This window comes from Mustela lutreola, chromosome 3 (genome assembly GCF_030435805.1).
Source record: "Mustela lutreola isolate mMusLut2 chromosome 3, mMusLut2.pri, whole genome shotgun sequence".
NCBI lineage: Eukaryota > Metazoa > Chordata > Mammalia > Carnivora > Mustelidae > Mustela > Mustela lutreola.
The window spans coordinates 164,699,162-164,725,951 of NC_081292.1; the positions used below are offsets into that span (position 1 = coordinate 164,699,162).

Genomic DNA, 26,790 nt, shown 5'->3' on the forward strand with positions numbered 1-26,790 from the left:
TTACCTTGCCTAGCAAATGGGCAGGAGAGGGGCCTGGCATAGCTGCCTGGCAGGGGGCAAGGTCTCCCAGCTCCTGGAACAGGATCTGCCTTTGTTTGAGAAGGGGGTGTGGGGCTATGGGTCTGCAAACAGAGGCAGCCCATTTTCCTAGAGCCTCTCCCTGTCTCACATGCAAATGCCACCATCCTCCCCTAAAGGACGCAGCTCATCTTTCTCCCCTGATTTACTTAGGAATGTCCCTGTCCTGCTGCTGTGGAGGGACAGGGAGTGGTGGCGTCCAGCTGGGGCGGCCACGGAGGGGTTGGCCGCCATCTCCACCTGGTGGGCCGCTGTCCGGAGACTCTGAGGGCCTGGCTTGCACAGCCAGTTCTGCCATTTCCTGGGTGTGACCTCAGGGTCCATATGTGAAAGGGGGTGCCGCCCAGCTCACTGCAGGGAGGGGTCCCAGCCACCAGGTCCTTCTTGGGTCTAGGCCTGTCTCCCAGGAGCCCACTCCGTGGGCTCTCTTGTGCAGGAGCCCACTCTCTTGTGGCTCTCTTGTGCAAAACCCAGAGTCCCACCGTCGTCCAGGCTACATCTCTGACCCGCATCCCCCTCCCAGGAGACCCTGCTCCATGGGTCCTGGGTTGCGGCCCAACCACAGTGGGTATCCCTGAGCTGGAGGATCCACACTGGGCTCTCTGTCTGGGATCACTGAGCTGGGTTCCTGTGTACCAGCTGCCCTGGGGATGCCCCAGAGCCGGGAACTGGGGTGAAGCAGGCGAGGGAGGAGGGGTATCCACTGTGGGGCCTCAGCCTGGCCCCACAGGGCCTCCGGACGGGAAGGTGTGGCCCAGAGTTTTTCTAGCCAAAGACAACTTGACGTTCTGCTCTGGCCACACTTCCAGGGGCCTGGGAAGAGGTCAGCTTTCAGGGGTTCCCAGCACTCTGCTTGTGGTGGCCCCAGGGACGTCGGCCAGAGAAGAGCGGCAGGTTGGCGCTGGGGGTCACCGCTCACCAAAGCTGGAGCTGTGGGGGGCCAGGTGCACGCAGGACACTGGAAACAGCACTCATCCCGGGGTGGTGTTGAAATGCCTATTTTATATAATGTTTCATGTTTTGACATTTTTTTCAAGTTGCATTACTCTTGCTGTTTTTAAAAATAAGGAAAAAAAAAATCCAGCAAGTGACAATGGGCACAGGTGTGCTGTTGGGTCCCAGGTTTGGGGAAGAGCCCAGGCCCCGGATCTGCTACACCAACCTTTTTTTTTTTTTTTTTTTAAAAGATTTTATTTATTTATTTGACAGAGATCACAAGCAGGCAAAGAGGCAGGCAGAGAGAGAGGAGGAAGCAGGCTCCCCGCTGAGCAGAGAGCCCAATGTGGGGCTCGATCCCAGGACCCTGAGATCATGACCTGAGCTGAAGTCAGAGGCTTTAACCCACTGAGCCACCCAGGCGCCCCAACGCCAGCCTTTTTTGACAGTAACTTCCTATATCCATTTGTGGAATATGGAATTACTTAGGAATACATTGGCGGAAGTGTGGAAAAGCCTTTTTTCTTTTTTTTAAAAGATTATTTATTTATTTATTTGAGAGAGAGAGAGAGAGTATGAGAAGGGGGAGGGTCAGAGGGAGAAGCTGACTCCCTGCCAAGCCGGGAGCCCGATGCAGGACTCGATCCCCGGACTTCAGGATTATGACCCGAGCCAAAGGCAGTCGCTCAACCAACTGAGCCACCCAGGCACCCTGGAAAAGCCTTTTTTGACAATAACTTCCTATATCCATTTGTGGAATATGGAATTACTTAGGAATACATTGGCAGAAGTGTGGAAAAGCCTCCAGCTGTGGTGACCGAAATCACTCTTCCTCACGTGTGTGGCCACCAGGTCCAGGTTCCAGGCCCTGTGTCAGTGGCATCGACCCTTCCTCTCAGGAAAGCAGGTGCTGTGGGCTGAGCATGGGCCCCCGGCCACAAGGCAGCCTGGAAAGGGACAAGATCCCACAGATGGGGGAAGTACTAGCATGCCTTCTCCCCAGGGATGGGCACGTGGCTAGTTCAAACACGGTCACTGGGCTGCATGGTGCTGGTAGAGACCGTCCGTGGGGGGCACTGCTGCTCCCTGGACACTGACCCACCCTGTACCCAGTCTGATGGGTGCCCTTCGTGCCATCCCCCTCACTCAACCCCTGCCCTCAGGCCCCACCTTGCCCCCCAAGATCCTTTCCTGATTCCATCTCTCTCTCAAATATCCTCTCGGACAGAGCAAGCACCCTCCTCCAGGTGGCCACCTGGCCCATCCCCAGCCCGCCTGCTGCCATTCTTGCTGCTGGCCTCTTGTCTCAATAGGTGTCTATGTCCCAATCCCTCCCCCCACTCCCCACCCCTCCTCAGGGTATGTTCCCTGCTAGGAAAGCCTCCTCCCCTGCAGCCGCTCAGCCCCACCACAGCTAGCTCCCAACACGGGATCTTCCTGTCAAGTGCTCCACGCCCACGGGATCTTCCTGCTAAGTGCCCCACGCCCACCGGTTGGGGTTCCCGGGCCTCCTTTGTGGGTCCCCCTGCCTGGGGTGCTCTGAGGTTTCCCTCTTCCTGCCCTCTGCTCAACCTCCTTCTCTCTGAAGCCCCCTCAGCCTCCTTCCCCAGCTGACTGGGGTCTGCCCCTCATCAGGGTCACCCCATCCCCTGCTGCCCCTGAGCTTGCCCACAGGCTTCGCTTTCTCCTGAAGGGCAAGTTACCTTCTAACTAAACAATTGTGTGGCTGTCCCAGGGCAGAGATTTTTAAAAAATCTTATAAGAGGTGGGGGGGCTTCTTTTGTTCCTTGATGTATCCCAAGTGCCTCACAGGACGTGGAGCCCCCCTGCAGCCAGGCTGTCCCACACTTCATTCTTCATTCCGCCTCCTCTGCCCCTCCTTCCCCCGCCTCCCCCCAGCCCAGGGTCTTTTTCTTGGGGTTGTTTCAGGCCTCAGGAAGAGGGATGTTCCCTCCTGGCTGTTCTTGGTGGTCCCTCGAGCCCTCCTGTCTGTGTGTACCCCTGTGGAGCCCTCACAGCCCTCTCCCATGGACCCGTGGTCTCTGCGGCTGTGGCCTCCTCAGGGTTCCGAGTGGGCACCGTGGCTGCTTCCTACCGAGAAGCATGTCTTGGGGAGCCCAGGGCTAAACTATTTGAGGCTCAATAGGTGCTCCCAGGGTCCTTCCCAGAGCGCAGCGCCTGCCTGCGGCACCCTCCTGGACACCTCGCGTGGGGAGGTTTCTACCCAGCTAATTTGGGGTAGGCGCACAGGGAGGGCCTATCACAGTGCGTGCTTCTCGGAGAGGGCGTAGGAGGTGGTGGGGGGCGGCTCAGCACTCTGGCCTCCCTGACGCGGCTCCTCTTGCCTTGGGCTTGTTTCCACCAGGGTTCTTGGATGAGGCCTTTGCTGGTTGTACCCACATGAGCATCTTTGTTTGCTGTCTGCTCTACTCAAGGCCTTCCCTGTGCGACGGGAATCCCACTGCCATGTAAACGAACCCATCAAGAGCAGGTTTCAGGGTCCTGCTTTGGGAAGCCCACAGCCCCTCCTCTGAGGTTCCCGTTCACACTGGTGTTTGTGGCCCTCTGGACTTGGCTCTGCAGGGGATGTCCTGCCCACTGCCCCGCCTGGTGCCCGGCGCCCTGAGACCCCCTAACCCAGTCTGCAGCCTTCGGGAGCCGGCAGGTAACATCCTCTCTTGACTCTTGTCCAAGGGTGTTCAAGGTTCAGTATATGCAGATGGCACACAACTGGGACAGTGCTGGATTCAGGACACCCTGCCCCACCTCCTCCATCCCCAAAGTCTCCTGTGTCTATGAACGCACAGATGCTCTGGGCAAGCGTCCCCGTCTCATCCCCACGAGGATGGGCCCGCTGAGGCCTTTCTCCTGCTGGCCTGTTTGCTTGAGGCTCTTTGGGTTTCTTTCCCTACCTTCGGGGAAGTTCCATTAGCAGCAACTGTCAGCATCTGGTGATCACCCCCTTTCCTTGCTTGTGCCATGGCAGGCATGCGCGGGCAGAGTCCCTGCCGCCACCAGCCACACTCTGCCTCCCAAATTAAAAATCAATGACCTCATGGCTGAGGTCCCTCCCATGCCAGGGCCAGAACGCCATCCCAGCTCCACAGAGGGCTCTGTGGGCCCTGCTCCTGCTGAGTGTGCCTCCGTGGTTCTGGAAGGTCTCGGCTTTGCGCTAGGGTGCAGGGCTTCTGGGAATAACGCTTTCAGCAAGGTCGTGCCAATCCTGAATCCTTGGGTCTCAATTTTCTTCTGCGACCTCAAGGCCATCATCCCAAGGCCCCTTCCGGGAGCGTGCCCTCCCACCCCGGGGCCAGAGGTCTGCTTCCCCGAGGCAGGTGCTCCTGGCTTCAGGCCACACGGTTTGTTCTGGCGGAGATAAGACTCGGGAACTGGACGTGAGCTTGAACTACAAGCCAACTGTTGCCACATCTGCAACTCCTGGCAGTGATCACCTGGCCACCTGGGGCCCTCTGACCTGCTTGGGCTGTTCATGAGGATGGAGGGGGCAGGGCTTTCCCCGGCGAGGTGGTGCACCAGAGGAGGCACAGGAGGCAAGGCGAGTGCTAGATTTCATTTTGTTTGAACACATTTAAATTTGAATGGAAGCAGCCACACGTGGTGGTGGGCAGCCTGTACTGGAAGGCACCGCTCTAGAAGGGACCCGTGGTGACCCCTCGATTCAGTCCTCCTTCTGCAGAAGAGAAACTGGAGACCCCAAGACAGGCTGAGGTCCTGCGGCATTGAATTCAGACCGAGGTGAGTCTTCTGAGAAACAAGCCGGCACAGGACAGGGTAGGACTGGGAAGCGACATTAGGAGCTGTCAAGAGGTAAGCTCTTTAGAGCTGGTCTGGAGCAAAGCCCTGGCCTTGGAGAGCCTGCGGTCCGCAAGGGGCCTGGCGCGTGGCAATGGATGTCAAGGGGCCCAGCGGATTGCAGCACACGGGACCCTGTGATCCTGTGCCCATGGTTTTGTTCTGAAATACGTATGATTAGAAAAATCCTGGCATCACCTGGCAAGACCAAACAGCTCTGGACTGCCAGGCCAGCCCCTGAGGGCCCCCACCCTGGGCAGCACCCTCACACCCATTGGCCTGCCCTTCTCAGGAAGAGGAAATAGAGGTGGCGGGAGTGCCATGGGCACACCAACACCAGGTGGCGGCATGCTGGCCACGGGCGTCCCGAAGCAGGGCGGCGTCACACACGGCGGTTATCACTCAGTGCCTTTTTATTGCCATTGGGTTTGTGACTGCTGATAGAGTGCCGGCTTGAGGAGCAACGGGCGGATAAAAACCATGGCTGGGCAGTTCTTGTGATGAGAGGGACCCGGCAGGAGCCAGGAGGACTCAGAACCTGACGAAGGTGGCATCGATCTGCCGCACAGAAGGCAGGGCCAGCATGATCTTGCGCCGGTACTGCGGGTCCTTCTGCAGGGGGTTCCGCTCCAGGTACACCGTCTCCAGGTTCCTGGCCGCTTTGAGCTCATCCAGGTCGCTCCAGCTCTCCAGCAGATTGTCGTTCATCTGGGGGACCGCACACACATTAGGGAAGTCTCATGGATGGAACAGCCCCAGCCTCCCGCCCCCACGTCTGAGCAGGAGTCCAGCGATAGGGCCTGGCCCTCCCTCCCCAGAAGCCAACATGGCATCTTCCCTGGCTCCTGAGGGAGCCCTCTGTCACCTCTTCACCCCTGGCCTCCCCATTTCCCCATGGGGAATGCTCTCGCTCCCACCTGGAGCTGGGGCTGCGTCACCAGACGGACGGATCCAAGGTAAGATTGGCAGAGTAAAGACAGAGCAACACTGCTCCCAAGCCCTGCCCCATCTCTAGGCAAAGCGTTCAAACAGGTTTGACTCTACTTCCTACAAACGAACTTGGGGTTGTTCCCAAGGCCTGACTCCATGCTCTGGCCATAACCCAGCCAGCATGGCAGCGGCCATGGCAGCCAAATGGCCCATCCGTCCCATCAGTTGCCACTGGCCTGCCCTACTGGGATCCCCACTGCAGGCGTCTGAGAGGGAAATGCCCCGCCTCTGGCCTCCCACTGCCCAGGCGATGTCCCCAGGATACAAAATGGATGAGGGCTCAAAGCACGTTATGGTCCACCCTCCTGACTGCCAAGAGCCAGGAAGAATTTTCTGACTCTCAAACCACCATCAAGACGAGGGCATGGCAGGCCCCTGGGTTCAGATGCCCGTCAGAGCATGGGCCTCTGACGCTCAGTCCACACCTGTCCGTGGATCATCGTGGCTCCTCCTCAGGCGGCAGGGCAGGGGGCTCCAAGAAGCGAGCCACCCTGGTTTCTACCAGTTCTCCAAGAATACAGCAGAGGGACAAGTGACAACAAGATGGCAGAAGTGTCCCTGAAGGCAAGAGGCAGTTAGCACCTGGCTGAAGGGGGAGGCAAGGGCTTGGAGAGGCACACAGCCAGCGACCGGCTCCCAGAGGAATCGAAGCCCTGACCTGTACTATCTGCTGATCTCGGGGGAGCAGAGACCCCACAGGGCTGATTTCATGCCAGCAGCCCCTGGCCCCTGACGACAGAGCTGGGAGGGGGCGCATGGCGGGCTCAGATGACCCAGGGAAGTTGGCTCCAGCCTGTCACTGCTCACGAGGGTTTTGGGTGACAGGAACTTTAAATAAGGGCAAACTGAGAGCTTCTGGGAGTGTCTGCATCATGACCAAGGGGGTGTGACACCAGCTTCGTGCCCTGCTGGCCTCACCCCCAGGTTCAATTGTGCCTGTTCTAGAACTCACACATGGAGGGATGGTTGCCCCAGGGTCCCCCGTGCACAGAGGCAGAAAGCAAGAGCGCTCCTCCCAACTGACAGGGAGCAGACCTGTCCTCTGTGAACCTGGGGTGGCAGAGGCTACAGGGTGGTCCATTTCAGCTCCACTTACAGAGAAGTGGTGATGACAAGAGCTGCCCACACGTGCAATGAGAAGGAAGTGGAGCCATTCCAGGATCCCCCAGGCCCCTCGGGCAGGGACGCCAGAGAGGAGCTCAGGCACTCGACAGGCAGGACAAAGGATCCTTGAAAGACCTTCCCAATCTCAATGCTCTGAGGTCACCTTAGTCAGCCTGGAATTCTGTGATGCTGCCTTGGGTCTGGCACATGGCAGGCTAGCATCTGGACAGATGGCGTGAGAAGCCTCTAATACCAGGCTGTTCTGTGAGTGGGGGTTCGATAGCCTATGACACGAGGCGGCGGTGAAGGTGGGCAGACTGTGGAGACTTTGTGGGACTCTGGCTTTCACCCCAAGGTGCGATGGCAGCCCTTGGAGGGTTGTGGACTATAAAAGGATCACATCAGGAAGCTGGGGTCATAGTGCTGGTTGTGGGGGATGGAGGCTGGGGCCACGGAGCTAGCAGCAGAGGGCAGAGAGGCTGGATTCTGGGTAGAAGGGAGAGGGAAGAGGTCGGCTTGTGTATGATGTGTAAGAGAAAAAGAAATAAAGGAAGATTCCAAGAATTTTGGCCCGAAGAACTGGGAGGCTGGTACTGACATTGAACTGAGCAGAGGGGAGCACAGGGGGGCTCCTGGACACCAGGCTGGATGTGCTGCTCGGGCCAGGTGGCAGGTGGTCAACTGACAATGCCCCATGCTGAACATGCTGTCGTGGCCGAAGCTCAGGAGCCCAGGGTAGAGCCCGGGCTGGGAACACGAGTGTGTGTGCTGAGGGCATACGAGGGGTATTGTTTAGACCAGAGAGGCTCACTGGGGAGAGGGAGGAGAGAAAAAGTCAAGACTAAACCCCAGGTACTCTAGAGATCTGTGGGAGGAAACAAACTGAAAATCAGCAAAGATTGACAAGTGACCAGGGTGACAGCAGAACCGAGAGTGAGATCCTGGAAGCCACACGAAGAACATGTTTGAGGAACTGATACAACATGTCTGCTGAGGTCAGCAGCAGGTGAGGGGTGCAAGGGCCACTGAATCCGCTCTGTGGCTGCTGTGGGGAGCTCATCTTGGTGCGCCCAGGTAGCAGAGCTGCTGGGCCATGCTGGGGGCACCTGCCACTCCTGGGGATGGGGAGCACTGGCTGGACTGTGTCTGAGGGAGGGTGGTGAGGACATGGCTGATGGAGCCAGGTGAGGAGGCCAGAGATAGTGGAGGGAGGCGGGGATCCTGGCCAAGGGCAGAGGGTGAGAGGTGTTGCAGCACATTCGTGGCTGGGGTGGGGCACTGCTGGCAGGGAGCCCCTGACTGAAGAGGAGGCAACCTCAAAGAACCACCTAGTCTGCTGCGATGGGAGGCTGGATTGTGGGGTCTCTCTTCAGCCAGGATGGCTACTGAGGGCAGAGGAAACAGACCCGGAGAAGAGCAGCTGAGCTCGGACCTGAAGGCAGGAAGACTTGGGGGAGTAGATATGATGGGCTCACCTGAGGGTGAGGGGGCAAAGGCAGCATGATGCCAGGTCCCTGGGGACCCTGCCACGTGGACACTGAAACAAGGATTATGTGTGGCAGGAGCTGTGCTGGAGCACAAGTGGGGTTCTGACATCAAGGGAAGGAGGGGCTGAGGCCACAGGGGCCATGCACTGGGCGGTCTTTAAGAAGGAGGAGGAGGAAGAATGGTCTGGAGCTGGTAACGAGAACAGGACCCCACACAGCCCACCTCCAGGCCCAGAGAGTAATCTGTACTAAACACTGAGGGTTTGGTTTCTCACCACTACTTTTTCTTAAGCACATATCACATTTTCCTACTTTCATATATAGTGATTTTGGATCAAACACTAGACATTGTGGATAATACGCTACAGAGACTGGATTCTTCAAAGAGGGTTGTTTTTTGTTCTAACAAGCAACTTAATAACTGGATGATCACCCTGAGGGTGCGTGGGCTTGGGGTCATACTTTGTTGGGGCCCCTCTAACTTGGGGGGACCAGCCTCCTCTGGAGTGTGGCTTCAGACTTTATTAGGGTGGATTTGAAGTAGGTCTAATCTGAGCCTGTGGTCCTTAATGCTCAGGATGGGTCTTTCTGGAGTCTAGCTGGATGGATGCCAAGAGTGTTGGCAAGATCCCTCCACCTGGGCAGGGTTGAGCTGCCCTACACCCCCAGCAGTGCAGCTGGGTAAGCCTTGAGGGGGATGGCCTTGTGCCCAGATGGCTTAGCCCCTCAGCCATGGACTGACAGGGGATCCCCACATGGACCTCTGGGGCGCCTTCTCTGCACAGGTGCCCCCTCTGCAGGGCCGTGTCTTGCCATAAACTTTGCTCTCTGCTTCTTCAGCTCAAATGAACTGCCACACCGTCCTGGGGATGCAGCCTGCACACTGTCCACGAAGACAGAGCCAAACCATCTTTGTACTTGCCCAAGGCTGGAGGGCTGGTCTGTGACTAGTTCACAGTCATGGCCAGACGACGGTCTCTAACGACTTCCTGTGATGACACCTCCTTCCAGACCCACCTGTGTAAGGTACCCTACTTTCATAGAACTTCTTGTGGGCCTCATGTGTCACCGGCTTTGGGAAAGCTAGATTTCCAGAACCTGGGTCTTGGCCCTGGTGGAGGGACTGAAGCTGTGTCATGAGTGCTTGGACAACGAGAAGGCCCTCTCCTGTCAGCCTGAGCGAGCACCTTCCCTGGAAAGGGACACGGATACAACTCTTTTAGGACAAATTCTTAAGTGTTATTCTACTATGCCTAAGCCTATACACTTGTACAACCTGAGCCGCCCACAAGGTCAAGTGCAAAGTGAGATGCCATGGCCGTGCCGGGGAGGCCAGTTAAGAGAAAGAGAGCACTGAATGGGAGAATCACTAAGTGGTGCCTGGACCAGCTGCACTTGGGCCTTAAAACACGCAGAAAGTAGATTCATTTCACAAAAGCAGCAGGACATTGTTTAGAAGAAATAAGTTCTTCTGTGGCATTGTCTGCTTCAAAACCTCTTCCTGCCATCACAGTGGCTGATTCTGGCATCCGCTCCGGGCCAGGTGGCCGTGGAGCGCCCATGTCTTCTTCTGTTTCACTATCCAGCTCCTATCTGCCACACCACATGCTTCCGATCTCACACAGCAGTACTAATGCCAGCCTGTCCTTGTCTGCCGTGGGGGCTGTCTTTGTAAACTCCAGACCTCATCACTCAGGATGAACCACAGCCTGGCCTCAGGACAGTTTTCTTCCAGATACGGTGAGTGTGGAACTGAAAGTTTTATTGCCACTGGTGGGACACTGTAACAACGTCTTTGATACAGATGACTTTTAGAGAGTCTTATCCTTGTATTTTTCCAAAATGGAACACAAAACCATACATTGTTTCCATACATACTCCAGGGTCTCCCGAGCCCCAGGAAGGGGAGCAATGTTCATGGAGGGAAAACTGATCACCTTCATGTTTCTAAGTTCTTCATGACGGGAATGTAAAGGAGCAGGGTTGGGGTGGGACCCTTTCCTTCCTAGAGTATCTCCCAGGAGATACAATTTTTAGACTCTTTTAATCTAGAACATTTTCCACCTTCTACTCACAATTTTCTCTGTTAAATGAAATTGACTTAAGAAATCCAGTTAACTGCCTTGTAGAATCTCACTCATTGATTCATCCACCTGTTTTCTTACGGCGTCATCTAGCTTCTTGTTCTAGCCCCTGTAGTTCCTGCAAATTTCAAGTTAGGTCTAAATGCTCGGTTAGAGTAGATTAGACATTTTTGGCAAATATGCTTTACAGATGAACCAAATTGGGAGACACTTAGCATCAGGTTGTCCCACTATCAGGGGTGGTAAATTTGATCACATGGTTAAGTTGGGGAGCACACTTCCCTTTTGCAGTTAGCAAATTCTACGTGGGGTGACACATGGCAGACATCCAACTCTCCAGTGACGAGTGTTGCTTGAATCCACTACTGGAATTATGCTATAGAATGTGTCCTGTTCGATGTTTTCCCAGTAGATTCCAGATGGTGCTCAAGTCCCAAACTTCACGGGATGTATTTCTTTGCTTTATGATGTTTTTTTTGGCTGGTATTTATACAGAAAACATACACTTGATTTCCCCCAAACTCAGTAATATCTTAAAAAAAGGTGTGGGAGAATTCTCAAAACTCAGTTCATACACCACTAGTGGCACATCAAAATCACTTATTTGCTTGAGAATCTGTAGGCTGTTTCAACAAAGGGGATGCATGCCTTGTGTGCTGCTGGTGTCAAAAGAGGTTTCTGTTACTTCCTGTAATGGTAGGGACTGAAGAGAGAGCCACAGAGAGCCTCCATGAGAGAGGCCCACCTTTTCAAAACCTATCACGGAGGGTCAATCCCGCTGCTTCTGCTGTCGTGTGTCTGTCAGCTAGGCCCACACACACTCACAGGCAGGGGTCCTGTTGTCGATGGCCTCCCGTGGCTTCTACTGAGATTTTTTCTCCCTGTTATGAGTCATGCTTTCCTGCTTCTTTGCACACTGAATACTGTGGAGGTGACATAGAGTCTGAGTTTTGTCGGCCTCCTTTAGAAAGTGGTGTTCCAGGGGTACACAGGTGGCTTGGCTGGTAAAGCAACTACCTTCAGCTCAGGTCATGATCCTGGAGTCCTGGGATCGAGTCCCACATCAGGCTCTGGGCTCAGCAGGGAGTCTGCTTCTCTCTTTAACCTCTCCCCTCTCATGCTCTCTCTCACTCTCACTTTCAAATAAAATAAATACAATCTTAAAAATCAGTGTTCTGGCAGAGCCTCTTGCTCCCGTGGAGGCTTGGTCACAGGCCCCAGCAGAGTGTCTAACCCACCCCTGCTGCAGGGCTGTGTGGAGTGTCGCCGGAGCTTCTGGCATGTTTGGCATGTCCCTCCACTCTGGCAGGTTGGAACGCGGTTGCTTCCATGTGCTGCGTGGCATCTGGAACCTCCACCTGCCTCTAGTCCACGCAGCTGTCCACTGCATGTACACACATGCAGCCGAGCTGTCGGCTAAGAAAGCCCCGGGCTGATCACTGGGGTCTGGTTCCTGTGCAGCAGTCTCCCAGCTGTGCACCTGCCTGTGTGTTTCTCACGGGCCCCTGGGAACCCCAGCTCCGATAGCTGCCTCCCTTGTCCAGGGAAACAGCCGCTGCGTCTGTGCCCAGTTGTCCGTGGAATGTGCCCTCAGCTGAGGCCCAGGGTGTGACCATGGTGCTCGTCCTGAGCCCACAGCCTGCAGACATCAACCACCTACATCTGGCCATGTCTATAGCTGTTTATGCTGAGCTGACAGGCAGAGGGCCCTACCCCCATGCCTAAAACGGCCTCCAAATCCAAATTCAACATGACAGGTTACACTTGCTTATATCTGTATTTATTTTCTTGTATATGAAGTGTTAGGAAGGATTTGACTCACGTTAGTACATTTATTTATCCTGGAACATATTTAAAATAGTCTGAAAACGACAATACCAACATTGGCACTAATGAGTGGCATTCAAGCTCTTCTTGGAGTTATTTCACATACACCATAGTCAGAGCTCTGGTTCCAACGTCACTTAAATAATTCTTTCCTTTGTGTGGTTGTCGTACTAATTTGAAATATTGTTAGTCATTTGTTTCAAGTCATTTGGAATTGTAAATTAAAAACACTTAGAAAAATGTGCAAAGCATTCTAAAAAACCAAAATGCGCAAACAGATGTCCTCAGAGAAGTCGCAGTGGGTTGCTCGCCCTCCACTGGCCCCTCTGGCCCCACAGGCGACCATTCATGCAGGTTAACGTTGCTGGTGTTTGCCTCACACTCCATCTATGTGCCCACACTATTACTTAGTTAGGGCAGCACGCCATGTGGCTGGGGCCTGTCCACGCGGACCTCTGGGAGCCGTGATGATCTGGTGAGGGCAAGGCTATCAAGGCAGCTCCCAACTCCACTGTTGTTTTGTGCTCGGCTTCAAACGCCTCCCTGCCCGTGATCTTTGCCTCTCCCCCCAGAGGTCACCAGTTTCTGCTGATTCACTACTGGCATTTCCCTTGACTCATTCCCTTCTTTCCAACCTGCCGCGGCCACCTAGGGCCAGGTCTGCTCATGTGGCCACAGTGGCCGGGGAGACAGTGTGGAGGGTCCCGGGCCTCTGCCAGCCTCTGCAGTCCTGCTGGCATGAAGCACACTTCAGCAGCCGCCCCTGAAATACACCTGTTTCTCCTTTTCCTCCTGGCAGAAGAATGCTCATTGGTGAGATGTAGGAAATACAGTATTTAAAAAAAATAAGAATCACACCTAGTTGAGACTTCCCACACGAGGAAGAGCACTGTCGATCTGCTCTTTCTTCTGCCTGTTCTGGAGGCCGTCAACTGCAGCGAGAAGGGGCTGGCCTAAGTTGTCCCTCTCATTCTCTTAGAATACACTTTTCTACACATTTGCTTTTCAGTTATGAAAGAAATACACACTTGTTATGGAAGACTTGGGGGAACCAAAGAGTATAAAGGGAAACAGGAAAACCAGCTACACGTTTACAATCCAGAGACAAGGGCTTCTCGTATCTGCATCCATACTTCTGGTCCTTTCTCTATGCATGTGGCCACAGGCAGAGTTTAATAACACGTGGATCTCCCCCAAAATACTCTGCACATTCCTTTTTCATCAACACTGTATCATGAGCATTTTTCTGTAGTTAAATCTCTTTCGCAAACATCATTTGAAGGCCTTGCTTCATAGCAGCATATTTCATCACAGGAATATACCATAATTTATTATTCTCTGCGGTAGAAAAACTGAATAATACAAACCTAAAGTTTCAGAAGAAAATCTGGGCAACTGCTTTTATAAGGTCTGGGTTTATAATCTCTTCTAAATGGTCACTAAACCCTAAAGGCAAGGAAAAGACAGATTCATCTTTCTTTTTTGTAATCTTGTTTTTCTTTTTTATAATGAACACATAGACTTTCTCATTAGAAAATACAAAGCTATTGCCAATGTAGAACAAGGAATCCTGACATTTATGTGTTTTTGTAAATAAATCTTCGACTTTCTCCTCATTTTGCTGGGGTTTTGGGGCTCTGAAGCCCCCACAGAACCCATGCGGTGCCGAGAGTCCTGCCAGCATCCCCGGGGCACTGGCTGCAGCACAGACCGCTGCCCACCTGACAGCCCAAACACCGCAGCTCACTGTCTTTGTGTATTTTAAAAATTGATGAAATAGAAAATGTTTTATGTATTTACAAGCAGCTGTTACTTCTTACTCCGTGACTTGCTTGTTTATGCTCTACCCCATTTTTTTAAAAAAGGATTTTATTTACATATATTTTAGAGAGAGCAGGAGTAAGCAAGCAAGCACAACGGGGGAAGGACAAGAAAGGGAGAGGCAGGGAGAGAATCCCAAGCAGGCTCCGTGCTGAGCATGGAGCCCAACATGGGGCTTCATCTTACGGCTTGTGAGATCATGACCTGAGCTGAAGTCACGAGTTGGATGCTTAACTGACAGAGCCACCCAGGTGCCCCTTTACCCTCCTCTTCTAGTGGCACCTCCATATGAGCTGTTTTCAATACATGGATATTAAAGCCTTTAGCGCACATATTTGCACAAGCATGTTTTCCAATGTTACTTACAGATGGTCTCTGCCCAACTAACCAACTTCCCCTCCTAAGTTCCTTCCTCTCATCCAGCCAGCTGTATGCTAGGCACTGCTCTAAGGGCCACTGAAGTGAAGAGTGAGCAACACATTCCTCTGCCTCACAGAGCTCACACACTGCAGTGGGTGAGTGAGACAGGAAAATGAAATTAAAGAAAGAAATAGGACTTCAAATGATAGAATAAACAGAGCTGGATTTGCCTTTTTGTCATAAGCCAAAAGGACAAAGAACAAGAAACCACATTTTGCATATGTTGGACAATAGGCAAGACAGGACGGCGACTCCTGAGAGCAGGAAAACAAGGGAGGTGAGCTCTCTCCTCCCCGGCCTTCTGCCTGGAGTCCTCTGCAGACCACAGAGGGGCCCAAGCACAGCCTGGTGGCCTTCTGAGCGGAGGCAGAGAATGCAGTTTGGGGAGGCAGAGGTAGCTGGAATTCCTGGAGAGGAGTGAGCTCTGCAGGGAAAAAGCTCCAGAAGAGCACCTGGTGTCCCCTGGAATCTCGGACTGATATCGGGAGTGTGGATCAGCCCCAGAGCAGCCGCCAGAAGCCACGAGCTGGGCAAGGCCCGAGCTCATGCAGGGAAAGGATGTGTTTGTGCTCCCACCAACCATAGGCAGAGACCTCACTAAATGCCCGGGCATTCGCTAGACATCCAAGGGTCACAGGCTAGAAACAGAGCAGAGAAGCCTTAGAGGACAGACTTCTTAGACTCACACTAATAAAGCTGAAAACAAGTCTTGAAAGGACCATGGGGTGACTCAACAATCTGCTAGATAAAAAGTTCAATATGCTTTAAAGGAAAACAACAAAAATCCAGAGAGTCAATAACTGAACATCTCTCTTTTTTTAAAAAGAATTTTATTTTTGCATAATCTCTACGTTTAACGTGGGGCTTGAACTTGCAACCCCAAGGGTGGCATGCTCTACTGACTGAGCCAGCCGGGTGCCCCAGTAATTTACCATCCTAATGGCCAGCACCCAATACAAAAATTATTAGCCATTTGAAAAAGGAAGACTTTAAGGGAAACACACATAAGAGGAGAAACAGAAGCTACAAAAAGACAACCAAATTTTCTTCAGAGTTGAAAAATATAACATCTGAAATAAAAAGTTGAGTACATGAGGTTAACAGCACATGAACGTCATGGAAGAGATCATGACATCGCAGACACAGGAGAAGAAGTCATACAAATGAGAGCACACAACATAAAAGCCAGAGGCCCAGCTGCCAAGCACTCGACAACATACCCGTCACTGGGGGTTTTAGGAAGAAGCTGGGGGAAGGAGAGGCAGAAACACTGTTTGAGGAAATTATTTTCAAAAGTTTTCTGCATTTGACTTTGAAAACTATACACCCATAGATCCAAAAAGCTCAACAGCACATGACAGGCAAGTGGCAAGAAAGAAAAGTGATAAAAAGAACATAAAATAACAGCTAGAGGGAGGAAGACGCATTGCACATGAGGGAACAAGGACAAGAACAATGAACCACTTCCCATCAGAAACAGCGAGAACCGGGGCCCAATAGGGTAAGTTCTCAGCGTTGTAAGACAGCCTCCCACCAAGCTGCCACACCAGGACCATGCACCTGTAACTCTACCCTCCAAAATTAAAGCAAAGAGACTTTTCCAGATCAATCAAAGCAGAAATAATTAGTTTACAGCATGCTGCCCAATAAAAAATGTTAAAATTCTTCAGGTGGAAGGTAAATGCCACAGTGCGAACTATACAAAACACTAAAAAATGCCAAAAATGGTAAAACAAGTCAGTTTTCTTGTTATTAAATTTCCTTTGGGGCAGCTGGGTAGCTCAGTCTGTTAAGCATATGACTCTTGATTTTGGCTCACATCATGATCTCAGGGTCATGAGATCGAGCCCCATGTTGAGCTCTGCACTCAGTGTAGAGCCTGCCTGGGATTTTCTCTCTCCCTCTGCCCTTCCCCACCCACCTGGGTGCTCTCTCTCTTAAAAAAAAAAAAAAAATTAAATTTCCTTAAAAGATAACTGATACAGTGACCTATCATGGGGTTACAGCCTATTAAAAGTAAAACATAAGATAATGTTAGCTGTTGGAGAGGAAAGGAAGCGTGTTCCTTCTTCTGTTATTTGTGATGTGGTGTAATATTACTTGAAGGCAGACTATGATAAATTAAAAATACACTTTGTGATTCCTAAAACAGTCACTAAAAACAAAACACATAGATAAAAGCAAATATGCCCACAGGGGAAATAAAATGGACTATCCCCAAAATAACATCATTTTTCCCAATCCGAAAGAAGGTAGGAAAAGAGAGAAAAAGGAACAAATAACACACAAACAGCAAGATGGCTGACTTAAACCCACATAGCACAGGATGCAAATAAATGCAATTATATTAAATATAAATAGGATAAACACCTCGCTTGAAAGGCAGAGATGGGGGATGCCTGGGTGGCTCAGTTGGTTAAGCAGCTGCCTTCGGCTCAGGTCATGATCCCAGGGTCCTGGGATCGAGTCCCGCATCGGGCTCCTTGCTCAGCAGGGAGCCTGCTTCTCCCTCTGCCTCGGCCTGCCACTCTGCCTTGCTTTCTCTGACAAATAAGTAAAATCTTAAAAAAAAAAAAAAAAAAGTTTAAAAAAAAAAAAAGGAAGAAAGAAAGGCAGAGATGGGTCAGACTGGGTAAAAAAAACAAAACCCCTGTGTGGTCTATAAGAGATACATTTTACTTATTATGAAGACACAGGTTGAGTAAATGGATGAAGAAAGATTCCCATGGAAACAGTAATCAGGAGAAAGACAGAATGGCCAGATTAACAGAGTAGACCTCAGGACAAGAACAGAGGGCGGTGAGGAAAAGGGACATTCCATATGATGAAAAGACAATGTTTCAAAAAGACATTATAATCCTACGTCTGTGCAACTAATAAAAGCCTTAAAAATACAAGAAGCAAAAGCTGACGGTGCTGGCAGGAGAAAGCAAATCCACAGTCATGACTGGATATTTCAACATCCTTCTGTTGGTAATTGGCAGAACAAATAGAACATCAAGAAACACAGAATCTGGATGATTAAAAATTTATGAGGACTGGCTTCCCACATCTCTTTCAGAGACTGGTTACCAACTAGGCACCCCCACATGTGGTATGAGCATGGCAGGGCTAGGGAGCTCCCAGTCTGCGGGCTCCCCTCTGGAACGCACAATCCCGCTTGTTTCACAGGGCTACTGGGATCAGGAGATCAGAAGAGAGCATTTAGACACGGTCAAGTGCTGTAAGCTCGGCCTCACTTAACTGTCTCCATCTGGGGTCTAAGTAGCAGATGCCCTGGGTGTCACAGGGGCGGGGACTATCCAACTTTGAGCAACTGCCAGCCTGCCTGCCTCCCTGATGGTGGGGTGCCCCGCCGGCCCCTACCTGTGGTCTCAGTGCCCCAGGTCTCACGCTCTTGTCCCTTGGTAGGTCACGGAGAAGGGACCACATGTTTTAGAAACACGGCTTAAGGATCATCTAGAGTCCCTGTCACCCAGGCCCTCTGCCACAGGGCTCCTCATTTGACCTTGGGTTTCTCGGTATGGTTCTCTGGCCTCTCCAGAGCCAAATCCCTTTGCTCTGATCCAAGCAGCCTATCCCCAGCTGTGCCTTCCTGTAGGGGTAGGCTGCACACTAGACCCACTGGGCTCATGGTGGCTGGCTGGTGTCCCCAGCCTGTGACCCTTTTCTTTCCTACCTCTAATTCTGGGTCTGGTGTCCCCAGATTTGCTCTGGCATCACAACCTGACACTACCTAAGACCCAGTGTTATTAACAAGGGGCTTGGGACATTCTCACAGCAGGGTACTTATGTTCAAGGCACACCCAGATGATCTTTTAAGATGAAGAAAGAAAACCACACAGGTTGTGAGCAGGGTCAGCAGCGTGGCTGGACGAGGAAGGATCGTGCCCGAGACTCAGCACAAATCCTGGTCGGACTGAGTACAACCGGGACAACACTCGGCTCATAGCATCACAGGGTCAGATGTGTGCAGGGATCCCAGCGGGGACACCAGTCTGGGGACAGGCAGTACAGACGCCCATGGGCTCTCACACAGAGGGCCTCGTCTCAGGGATCGTTTGGCAATGCGTGTAGAGGAGTCCAGAAGTTAAGACTTCCTACATCCTGTTTCTCTCCCTACTGCTTCTTACTCGCTCTGCGATTTGACTCCCCAAACAACATATCAGAGAAGATTTGGCAAAGTCCCAGGAGGACGGGCTGCACAAGCCCACCGCCTTCTCCTTCTGTAGGGCATGTCCGCATTGAATGCATGAGCTCCTGGGCTGGGTTTGGCAATTCCAGGGTCTCTCCATCTGGAGTAATGTGGGGCTGGAGACTCGGCTCCCAGGTGATGCCGACCCACAGACAAAGCCCACACAAAACCTGGTGACGGTGCCAACCCACCTCACCCTCCTGGGGGCTCTGGGGCAGACGCTCCTGCCCTCACTCACAGCACACCGCTCCAAGGTACCATTTCAGCAGAAGCAACATCAACCCCAGCATGTATCCACTTACCCAGAACTCCTGCAGCTCTGTTAGATGGCTGACGTTTTCAATTTTTTTGATTCTATTTGATGCAATGTCCAACATCGTGAGTTTGTTCTAAAATAAGGAGATAAGATTTTTCCTGGATTATCTCAGTTCAACAATGGTTGTGTGACTGTGCACATTGCGTCAGGGGCCCAGCTTAGAGATGCAGGGTGAGCCACCTTCTCCACCCTCATGGCACAGGAGTGTCCTAACAGGATGGAGATGCAGGCCACCCATTTTGCTCCCATATGGAACCCTCAGAGCCACTGTGCAGAGCGCTCATCAATCACTCCTGGTACCTGATGCTCCCAGCCCCAGACTCCCAGAGCCCTGCATGCCAGGGTCCCCATCCTGGCGAGACGCATGGTCCTGGAAGAGCACAGTGACACCTTCCTGGAAGCAGGGCAGGCCTGGGGCTCAGGGTGAGGGGTGAGGGGGCTCTGTTGCATGGGGGCATCTGGGTGGGCTCTGAAGAAGAGGTGACACTTATAGCCACATCTACTCAGTCTATCTTGAGGACATGTACAATACCACAAAAATAATAATCAGGGGCACCTGGGTGGCTCAGCAGGTTAAAGCCTCTGCCTTCGGCTCAGGTCATGATCCCAGGGTCCTGGGATCAAGTCCCGTGTTGGGCTCTCTGCTCAGCAAGGAGCCTGCTTCCCTTCCTCTCTATGCCTACCTCTCTGCCTACTTGTGATCTCTGACAAATAAATAAATAAATAAATAAATAAAATCTTTATGAAAAAAGTAATCCTCAGAATAGTATTTTTATCTTCACTTAGAGATGAGGAGCCTGGGGCTCACTGGGGGAGGAAACTACCCAGGTAAGAGCCAAGGTGGGAAAGAGGGCACTAGTGGCCCCAGCCCGTTCTCCCAGAGGATGCTCTTCTTCTAGGAAGAGGCCGCCAGGAGGAAGGGGCAAGGAGGAAGGCCCAGGTGTGGAGAGAGAGTGGGTCGGGCACCGACCTGGAATTTACAGCTGATAGGAGAGAGCGGAAGGAGTACTCGGCCTGCTGGAGCAGTGTCTGGAGTGACTGAGCACCCTCTCTCTGCAGGCCAGACACTGTGTCTCCTGTTTCCAGCCTGCGCCCCATGATCCCCTCTCCTAGGAACGCTCAGCAGGTGCTGTCTTTCACATCACCTAAGCCTCAGGCGTATTTTTTTTTAAAAGCTCAGCTTCAAGATTTAACAGAGTTGAATAACACTATAGTAAAAATGAAAACTGTTAAAGCTTGCATTGCTTGCTAAACTAGGTTTAATCAAACTAACCAGCATTTTTTTCTTAAAATCAAAAGGGAAACATTTAGAAGTTGGTTGACAACCTTCTTGTGTACCCATTTCTGACTGTGAATCCCTTCTTACATTTTCTGCTGTGTTCCTGGGATTCTGATTCCAAACCTTCCCAAGTTTTAAGGGAAAGTTACCAATTGTCTCAATAAAACAAAAACAAATCCGTGAACACACTCGTCAGCCCATAGCCAGCAGCCATGCCGACTCAGAGGGGCTCTGGCTCTGGTGTCTGACTCATTGAGGGCACGCCCTTTGCCCCCACCATGTCACCTAGCAAGAGTGTTGGTCAGTCACCTTCCAGGCAGCCACAGGGTCCATGCCGTGTCACATGCCACTGGGCATGGGCACGTAGATGAGGAGTTCCTCTGTGTAGCTTGTGTTGGGCTCACCATGCGCGCTCGGGCTGTGGTTTGAGTGCAGCGTGGCAGGAGGCTCCTGCCTGGGGGATGAGGTCTGTAGCAAAAAGGGACTTAGGGGTCTCGGCAGAAGAGGGTGGGTGGCAGGCAGTGCCAGGCTGGGATTGCCCCCGCAGTGACCTCTAGCCCTCTGAGCCTGTCCTGCAGTGCCTAGTGTCACCGGGTATGCGTGCAGAGACGCAGGCAGGCTTCGGTCGCAGTGCGGACTCTGCACGAAGGCTCGGTCCCAGGGACGCTGTGGCTGGCAGGACTGGGCCCGGGACCCTGAGCAGAGGGACTCGGTTATGCGCTCGACACTGTCCTGTGTTTTTCTGGGGAGCTAGACAGTGTTTTGAAAGCTCATCTGAAAGCAAACCATTAGAGAATTGCTTCCCCCACAAAAAAAAGGGAGGGGGGTAGGTACTGGGCGGGGTGGGGGTGAGCAAGTTCAGCAGACAGGGTGTCATTGTGCAGTGACACACCACGGACAGCACAGGGGAGGGGGCCGCGTGGGGTGGGGTGCCCTGAATGCTGAGGTGGCATCACAGGTGGTACTGGGATGAGGATTTGCCATTTGGGAAAAACATATATTACTTCCTTACTTCCCAAACAAAAATAAATTCCAGATCAATTAAGAGAAAAAACTTAAATGAATATTTGACTTCCAATTGAATGAAGCCCTAGGGAGATTGTCACATTGGCCCAATGATAAATGTTCTAATAACTAATTACCTTTAAAGTCACAACTGCTTTTTTCTTTTTCTCTGTTTTGTTCAGAGGCCTAACAATGATCTGGCATTGAACCCAGACCACAGTGTAGCATGTCTACTGGTAAAATTCTCCACTTTTGCTTCTTTCCCATTTGCTGGGGACCTGCACTCCGTTGCCCATGCCGCAGACAGCACCCTGTCCCCAGGCTCCGTAGAGTCCAGCCTCTCCCACCTGGGCCTCCACCCTCCATCCTGCACGGCCCCAGTGTGCGCCCGGCAGATTTGCTGGGCTATAAGCTCTCAGTCTGACTGCAAAGTGAAGGAAGGTGACTACGCTTATCATGGGCCAACTGTAACTCCTCAGAAATTCTAGGTAGTGCTAAAATGAAATTCGGAATGTGGTTTTCCCTCTAAAACATGGCTAACGGTGACTAGACCCAGGGGCTGAAGCACAGAAGCCAAAGAAGCCTTTACTAAGACTGAAATGCTAGGTTTAGAATAACAAAAGTAACCATATGGTTACCTTTGCTGGCAATAAACAAAACAGGAAAAAAAAATCCAGTAAAATTGAAAGAGAAAAAGTATTTTATTTGTTTCGACTACCACAGGGAGGAAAAGCAGGCTTGCCTACAGGCAGCTGAGAAAGGCAGTGGCCAGTGCCGCTGGCCCTCCTGGCTCAGCACATCTAAGGCTGTCCTATGTGGGGCAAGAGCAGGGCTATCCCTGGGAGGTGGACAGGCCCTCCTCATCCCTGCGAGGGTGGCTGAAAAGCAGGGAGGAGGAGAAGGGACGTGCAGGAAGTCAGTTCCAAGCTGAGATCTCTTGGCCCCTGTGGTCTGGAAAGCCATGGGTCAGGAAGTGAAGTGGCCAGGATGGGGAGGGACGGACAGCTGCCGACACCTGCCAGCCCTCTCAGGCTGGGGGCCCTGGGAAGAGGCCGAGGTACTGCTGGGGACCGTAGTGTGCAGCACTGGCTCCCCACTCACCCGGGGGAGAGCGGAGACTACATGAACTTCATGCGTGTCCCAGCGTGAGTGGGGATGGTCTTGAACATAGACCCCTAGAGGTAACGAGTCTTCTTTAAAACAGGACTCACCCACACCGCCCCGGACACACGAGCACATGTCTTACATTGTTCTCCAGGCCCTCGATGACCTCGATGCCGTTGTGGCTCAGATACAGCTCTCGAAGGTTCACCAGGCTCTGCAGACCCTCCATCTTGGTCAGCCGGTTGCTCTGCAAGACGGAGGGCCAACAGCCTCAGAAAAGCAGAGGGGAGGGAACAAATTGGCTCTTAGCGCGGGAGACCGCTCCTCTCGGAGAGGCCTAATGCTAGGGCACTGCATTCCGAGTGTGCCAGAAGGGAGTGAAGGTAGTGAGCGCACTCCAGATTTCAAGTCTGTTGCACAGGCTAAAATGCTGTCTGAGAGCTGGAGGCCTTTAGGTGAACTACTCACTTCTTTAGATATGCCTGGAAAGGTCTACCCCCATAATTTAGTCATTAAAAAATGTCAAATCCATTGAATTTTAAAATAAATTACTTTGCACTTCTTTTAATACACATTGTAATGCAAAGTATATGGTCCTTTTTAAGAAAAAAGTCTGTAGAACGTCTACTTTGCAAAAAGTACAACTGGTTTTGGGGAGACCCGCCATGCCCAGCACACGCTGTGGCACCTCACCTCGAGGGCCTGGCGTACTCAGGGGCTTGCCAACTTGCAAACACAGGGCTCTGCTCTCTGTGTGGGTGTGGAAGCTTCCACCATGGAGCCAGATGCTTCAGGAAGCCTTAGCACAAGCTCAGCCTTCTTGAGACGGCCCTGTAGCTAGAAGCCACCCAGGGAAGGACCTTTTATGTGTATGGATGTGGAGTCTCTGAAAGCTAACATTTCAGTGGCTCCCTGATGGTGAAGGGAGTGTTGATTCCGGACACGGCAGAAGACGAGTGTGCGGGGTGCTGGGCAGTTATGCCCCAGCTGGGGCTCGGCCACAGGGGTGCGAAGGCGGGTCAGTACCTGCATACTGAGCACCGTCAAGTTGGTAAGTGCATCCAGGTTCTGAAGTTTAGTGATCTTGTTTTTCCCCAAAAACAAACTCTCCAGACTGGTTAACGTGTCAATATTTTCAATCGCCTGTGAAAAAGACAGGGTTACAGTGAATATTGTGTGGCCAACCAGCTGGAGCAGGGTGGGCGAGGGGCCCGGGCAAGGAGACACAGCCATCTGGACTGTGGCCCTGGATGGGGGCAAGTTATCTGTCGACTCTGGAAATTCTCCACTGAAATCTCACTTAAAAGGTGGCTTGTTCAAGGTCTCATCTTCCAGGCTTACCCCAAGCCTCATGAGCCCGAGGTCAGGGGGCATCCACAGGTGAGCAGCCTCCCATCAACCGTTGAAGCTCGGAGCTCACACGATATCATTATTCCATGGAGGGTTCGTTAAAATGCATTCCGGGAACCTTGGTCTTCATAGAAGCAGCCCTGACCTCAGGATGCCACCCAAGATTCCTGGGAGAAGGCACCCCCATTCCATGGCTCTCTGTCCCCCATCTCAGGATCCACAACCCTCCCTCCCTACCAGAATCCCATGCTCCTCTACTCAACCATCAATCTCAGTGCCTTGCAGAGAGCAGGTGGCCCAGGACGTGCTAACTGACTGGACCTACTTCCCTCCCGAGTTCACTGCCAGCTTTTGGGCACATGCTAATCCACCAGCAGGGCAGAAGGCAGGTGCATCCCACCCTGCACACCACAGCAGGACTGGAGGATGAGGATTCAGGGGCGGGGCTTCCTGAACTGCCTACGCTGATGTACGATGAGCCACCATTCTCCAGAAACGCTGTAGAGAGAGATACTTGATAAAATGCTGACATCGGGACCACTCTTCACTCTTTAGTTTTAAACAGGCTACTTTGCTACATGGGCCACATGACTGCTCACAACTGTCCCAGGAGGTCCTCCTGGGTTTGCACCCTGCCCAGCTCTCAAGGGCCAAGCTGGGTTGAGTACAGTGTGCTGTGAATGTCCAAGAGCTAGATGGAGGGCTGTTTGCAGCAGAGGTGGGGGAGACAACTGTCTTCACTGGGATATCAGGTGGTCTTCTGGCTAGCAGAGATCCTCATCACTGTCCTGGTGACCCTTCCTCTTTGCTGGCTAACAGCTGCCACCACCTCCCCACCCCCCCGCCAATGCCAGTCCTTCTATGACTCCTGCGTTTCTATGAGGGGCTCTGCCCAGTAGCTATCGTCAGATGGGTAAAGGCCTGCTCCTACGGACACCAACCTCTTTACTGAAGCCTCTTCTGTCTCCTCTGCCCAGTGCTCCCAGAGGTCAGACAGAACGTGGCAGGATGTAAGGTTGCCATGGGGTGTGTCCAAGTTGTATGCAGCTGCCCAGGGAGAATGGGCCAACCAAGTTACTGAGTCGCAACATGCTTCCTACAGCCCGTGTGCAGGTCAGGTCACTATGAGCCACCACTCTGCCATGTCTGGGACACTGTCATCTCAGAGAGGCCACCAAAGAACACAACCTCAGCATATGAAAACCAAAGTGCTTCACTTGGGTGGAATGTAACTGGGATGCTTTGCTAAGGTTTAAGCTGTGATCTGGATGAAAAACAGATGAAATTTCTATGCAGAGAAAGGGCTAGACCACATTCTTATTAACACTGATCTGAAGTTAACATTCTCTTCCTGGGAAATCAAACCCCACCATATGGAGCACGTAGCCAAGCACACACCCCAGCACCCACCACTGCCAGTCCCCAAGGCCAGGCCCCTGGCCACATGCCTGCACCTACCCGGATGCGGTTGGAGCCCAGCTCCAGCATCTGCAGCTGGTGTAAGGTGCTTATGTTCTCAATCTTACTGATTTTATTGTTAACCAGGAAGAGCTTCTTCAGTCGTGTTAGCTTGTCGACTCCTTCAATGTTTCTCAGCAGATTGAAAGAAATATCTAGAATCCTGAGAACAAGCAAAACATTTCAGTTTTAAAAGAGCTCAGGTGGCATGAGGCTCAGAATGCAAGTAAGCTGGAAGCAGCCCCCCCACCATGTGGCCACATACCACCCCAGCTGCCTGCCAGGCTCTCGGCAGGATCCTGTGGCAGAGGTGGCTCCCAGGGCTGGGAACTGGGGCCCAGGGGTGGTTCTAGGGAGACGGAGCAAGCCCCACAGTCGTCCCCCGGACTTATGACTCACTCCAACTGTGTCAGCGCCTCCAGATTCTCAATCTTCTTGATTTGGTTGTCATAAAGATCCAGCTCTCGCAGACTCTGCAACTCCTCCAGATTTTCAATGTATTTAATTAAATTTTGACGGAGGCAGAGAGTCTGAGGGATGAAAAAGGACAGTTGACACAGGCAACAGGGAGGCCATGAGATGCCAATTGTGTCACAGCACCAGCTTTCCAGGGCAGGGGATGCACTTTTCATGCTCCCATTGTCTTCTAGAAATGTGCCAACAATGGAGACGATAGACAGACACCCAAAGAGGGGCTGGAGGCAGGCCTTGCACTGAGCAGACTTCCTTGGTGAGGGAGGCACTGGTTAGGGTTGGGTGTGCATGCTGTTTCCTAGCAGAGCAAACTGGCACTGAGCTCAATTTTGAACAAACTGAACTGAATGAGGTAAGGACTATAGTCTGGGTGTGCTTAACTGCAGGCAGGCTCTGCACCAGCTCACTGTCTGACCTAGGGGAGCGGCCGTCGACCTCCTGGATAGCGCTGTAGACCCCGCCATATTTAGGATACAAAGTGCCGATGGCAGTTCAGGACATGGGCCGGCAGAACCAACCCCCAGTTAGACATGTGCCTGCACCCCTTGGGTGGGATGGGCTCCGGGGTGTCAGCATCCCCTCCAGAGGAAGGACAGAGTTGCCCTCACCTTCACTTTCTTCAGCACGTCGAACCCCTCAATCTTCCCAATGCGGTAGTGATTCAGATCAACGTCCTGAAATGAAGAAGAAATCGAGCTGCCAAGCAGCACCTAAAGACCTGCTTCCTGGAGGTGGGTGCAGGGGAGGGTGAGGAGACACTGTCAAGCCTGTAGACAGGCCACAGTGACACAGAGGACGGCTGCAAGATGCTCGCTGGCAGTCTGACATAAAAATGAGCAGCAAGTAAAGTCCGTTTTCCCCCCAGGCCCCTGAGTGCAAACATGGGCCCAGGCAGCTGCTGCCAGCTGTGGGCTTGGGGTGGGGGGGTGCCCAGGTGAGGCTTCCTATAGTCTCCCGCCTGCCCGGAGCTGTCAGCGTTCAGTGTGCTTCTGATGTTGGGGAGATTGAGGCCCTGCCATGGACAATGCAATCACCAGACCTACTCGTGT

The 26,790-nt window shown here is 52.4% G+C and overlaps 1 protein-coding gene across 6 annotated transcripts in view; it reads right to left on the reverse strand.

Annotated features, from left to right (window-relative positions):
* Positions 1–5,222: 5,222 nt before the first annotated feature.
* PPP1R7 (protein phosphatase 1 regulatory subunit 7) overlaps positions 5,223–26,790 on the reverse strand; it is a 28,959-nt gene continuing 7,391 nt past the window's right edge. For 4 of the 6 annotated variants that reach the window (XM_059167452.1, XM_059167451.1, XM_059167454.1 and 1 more), the window contains 7 exons: positions 26,350–26,415; positions 25,667–25,797; positions 25,268–25,430; positions 23,486–23,602; positions 22,602–22,706; positions 19,058–19,144; positions 5,223–5,535 (listed from right to left, as the gene is read on the reverse strand). In XM_059167452.1, coding sequence (XP_059023435.1) covers positions 5,359–5,535; positions 19,058–19,144; positions 22,602–22,706; positions 23,486–23,602; positions 25,268–25,430; positions 25,667–25,797; positions 26,350–26,415 — 846 coding nt within the window. In that variant the 3' untranslated portion in view covers positions 5,223–5,358. Of the gene's footprint in view, positions 5,536–19,057; positions 19,145–22,037; positions 22,531–22,601; positions 22,707–23,485; positions 23,603–25,267; positions 25,431–25,666; positions 25,798–26,349; positions 26,416–26,790 lie in introns of those variants that run through there. The other 2 variants (XM_059167455.1, XM_059167456.1) reach the window with 2 other exon arrangements.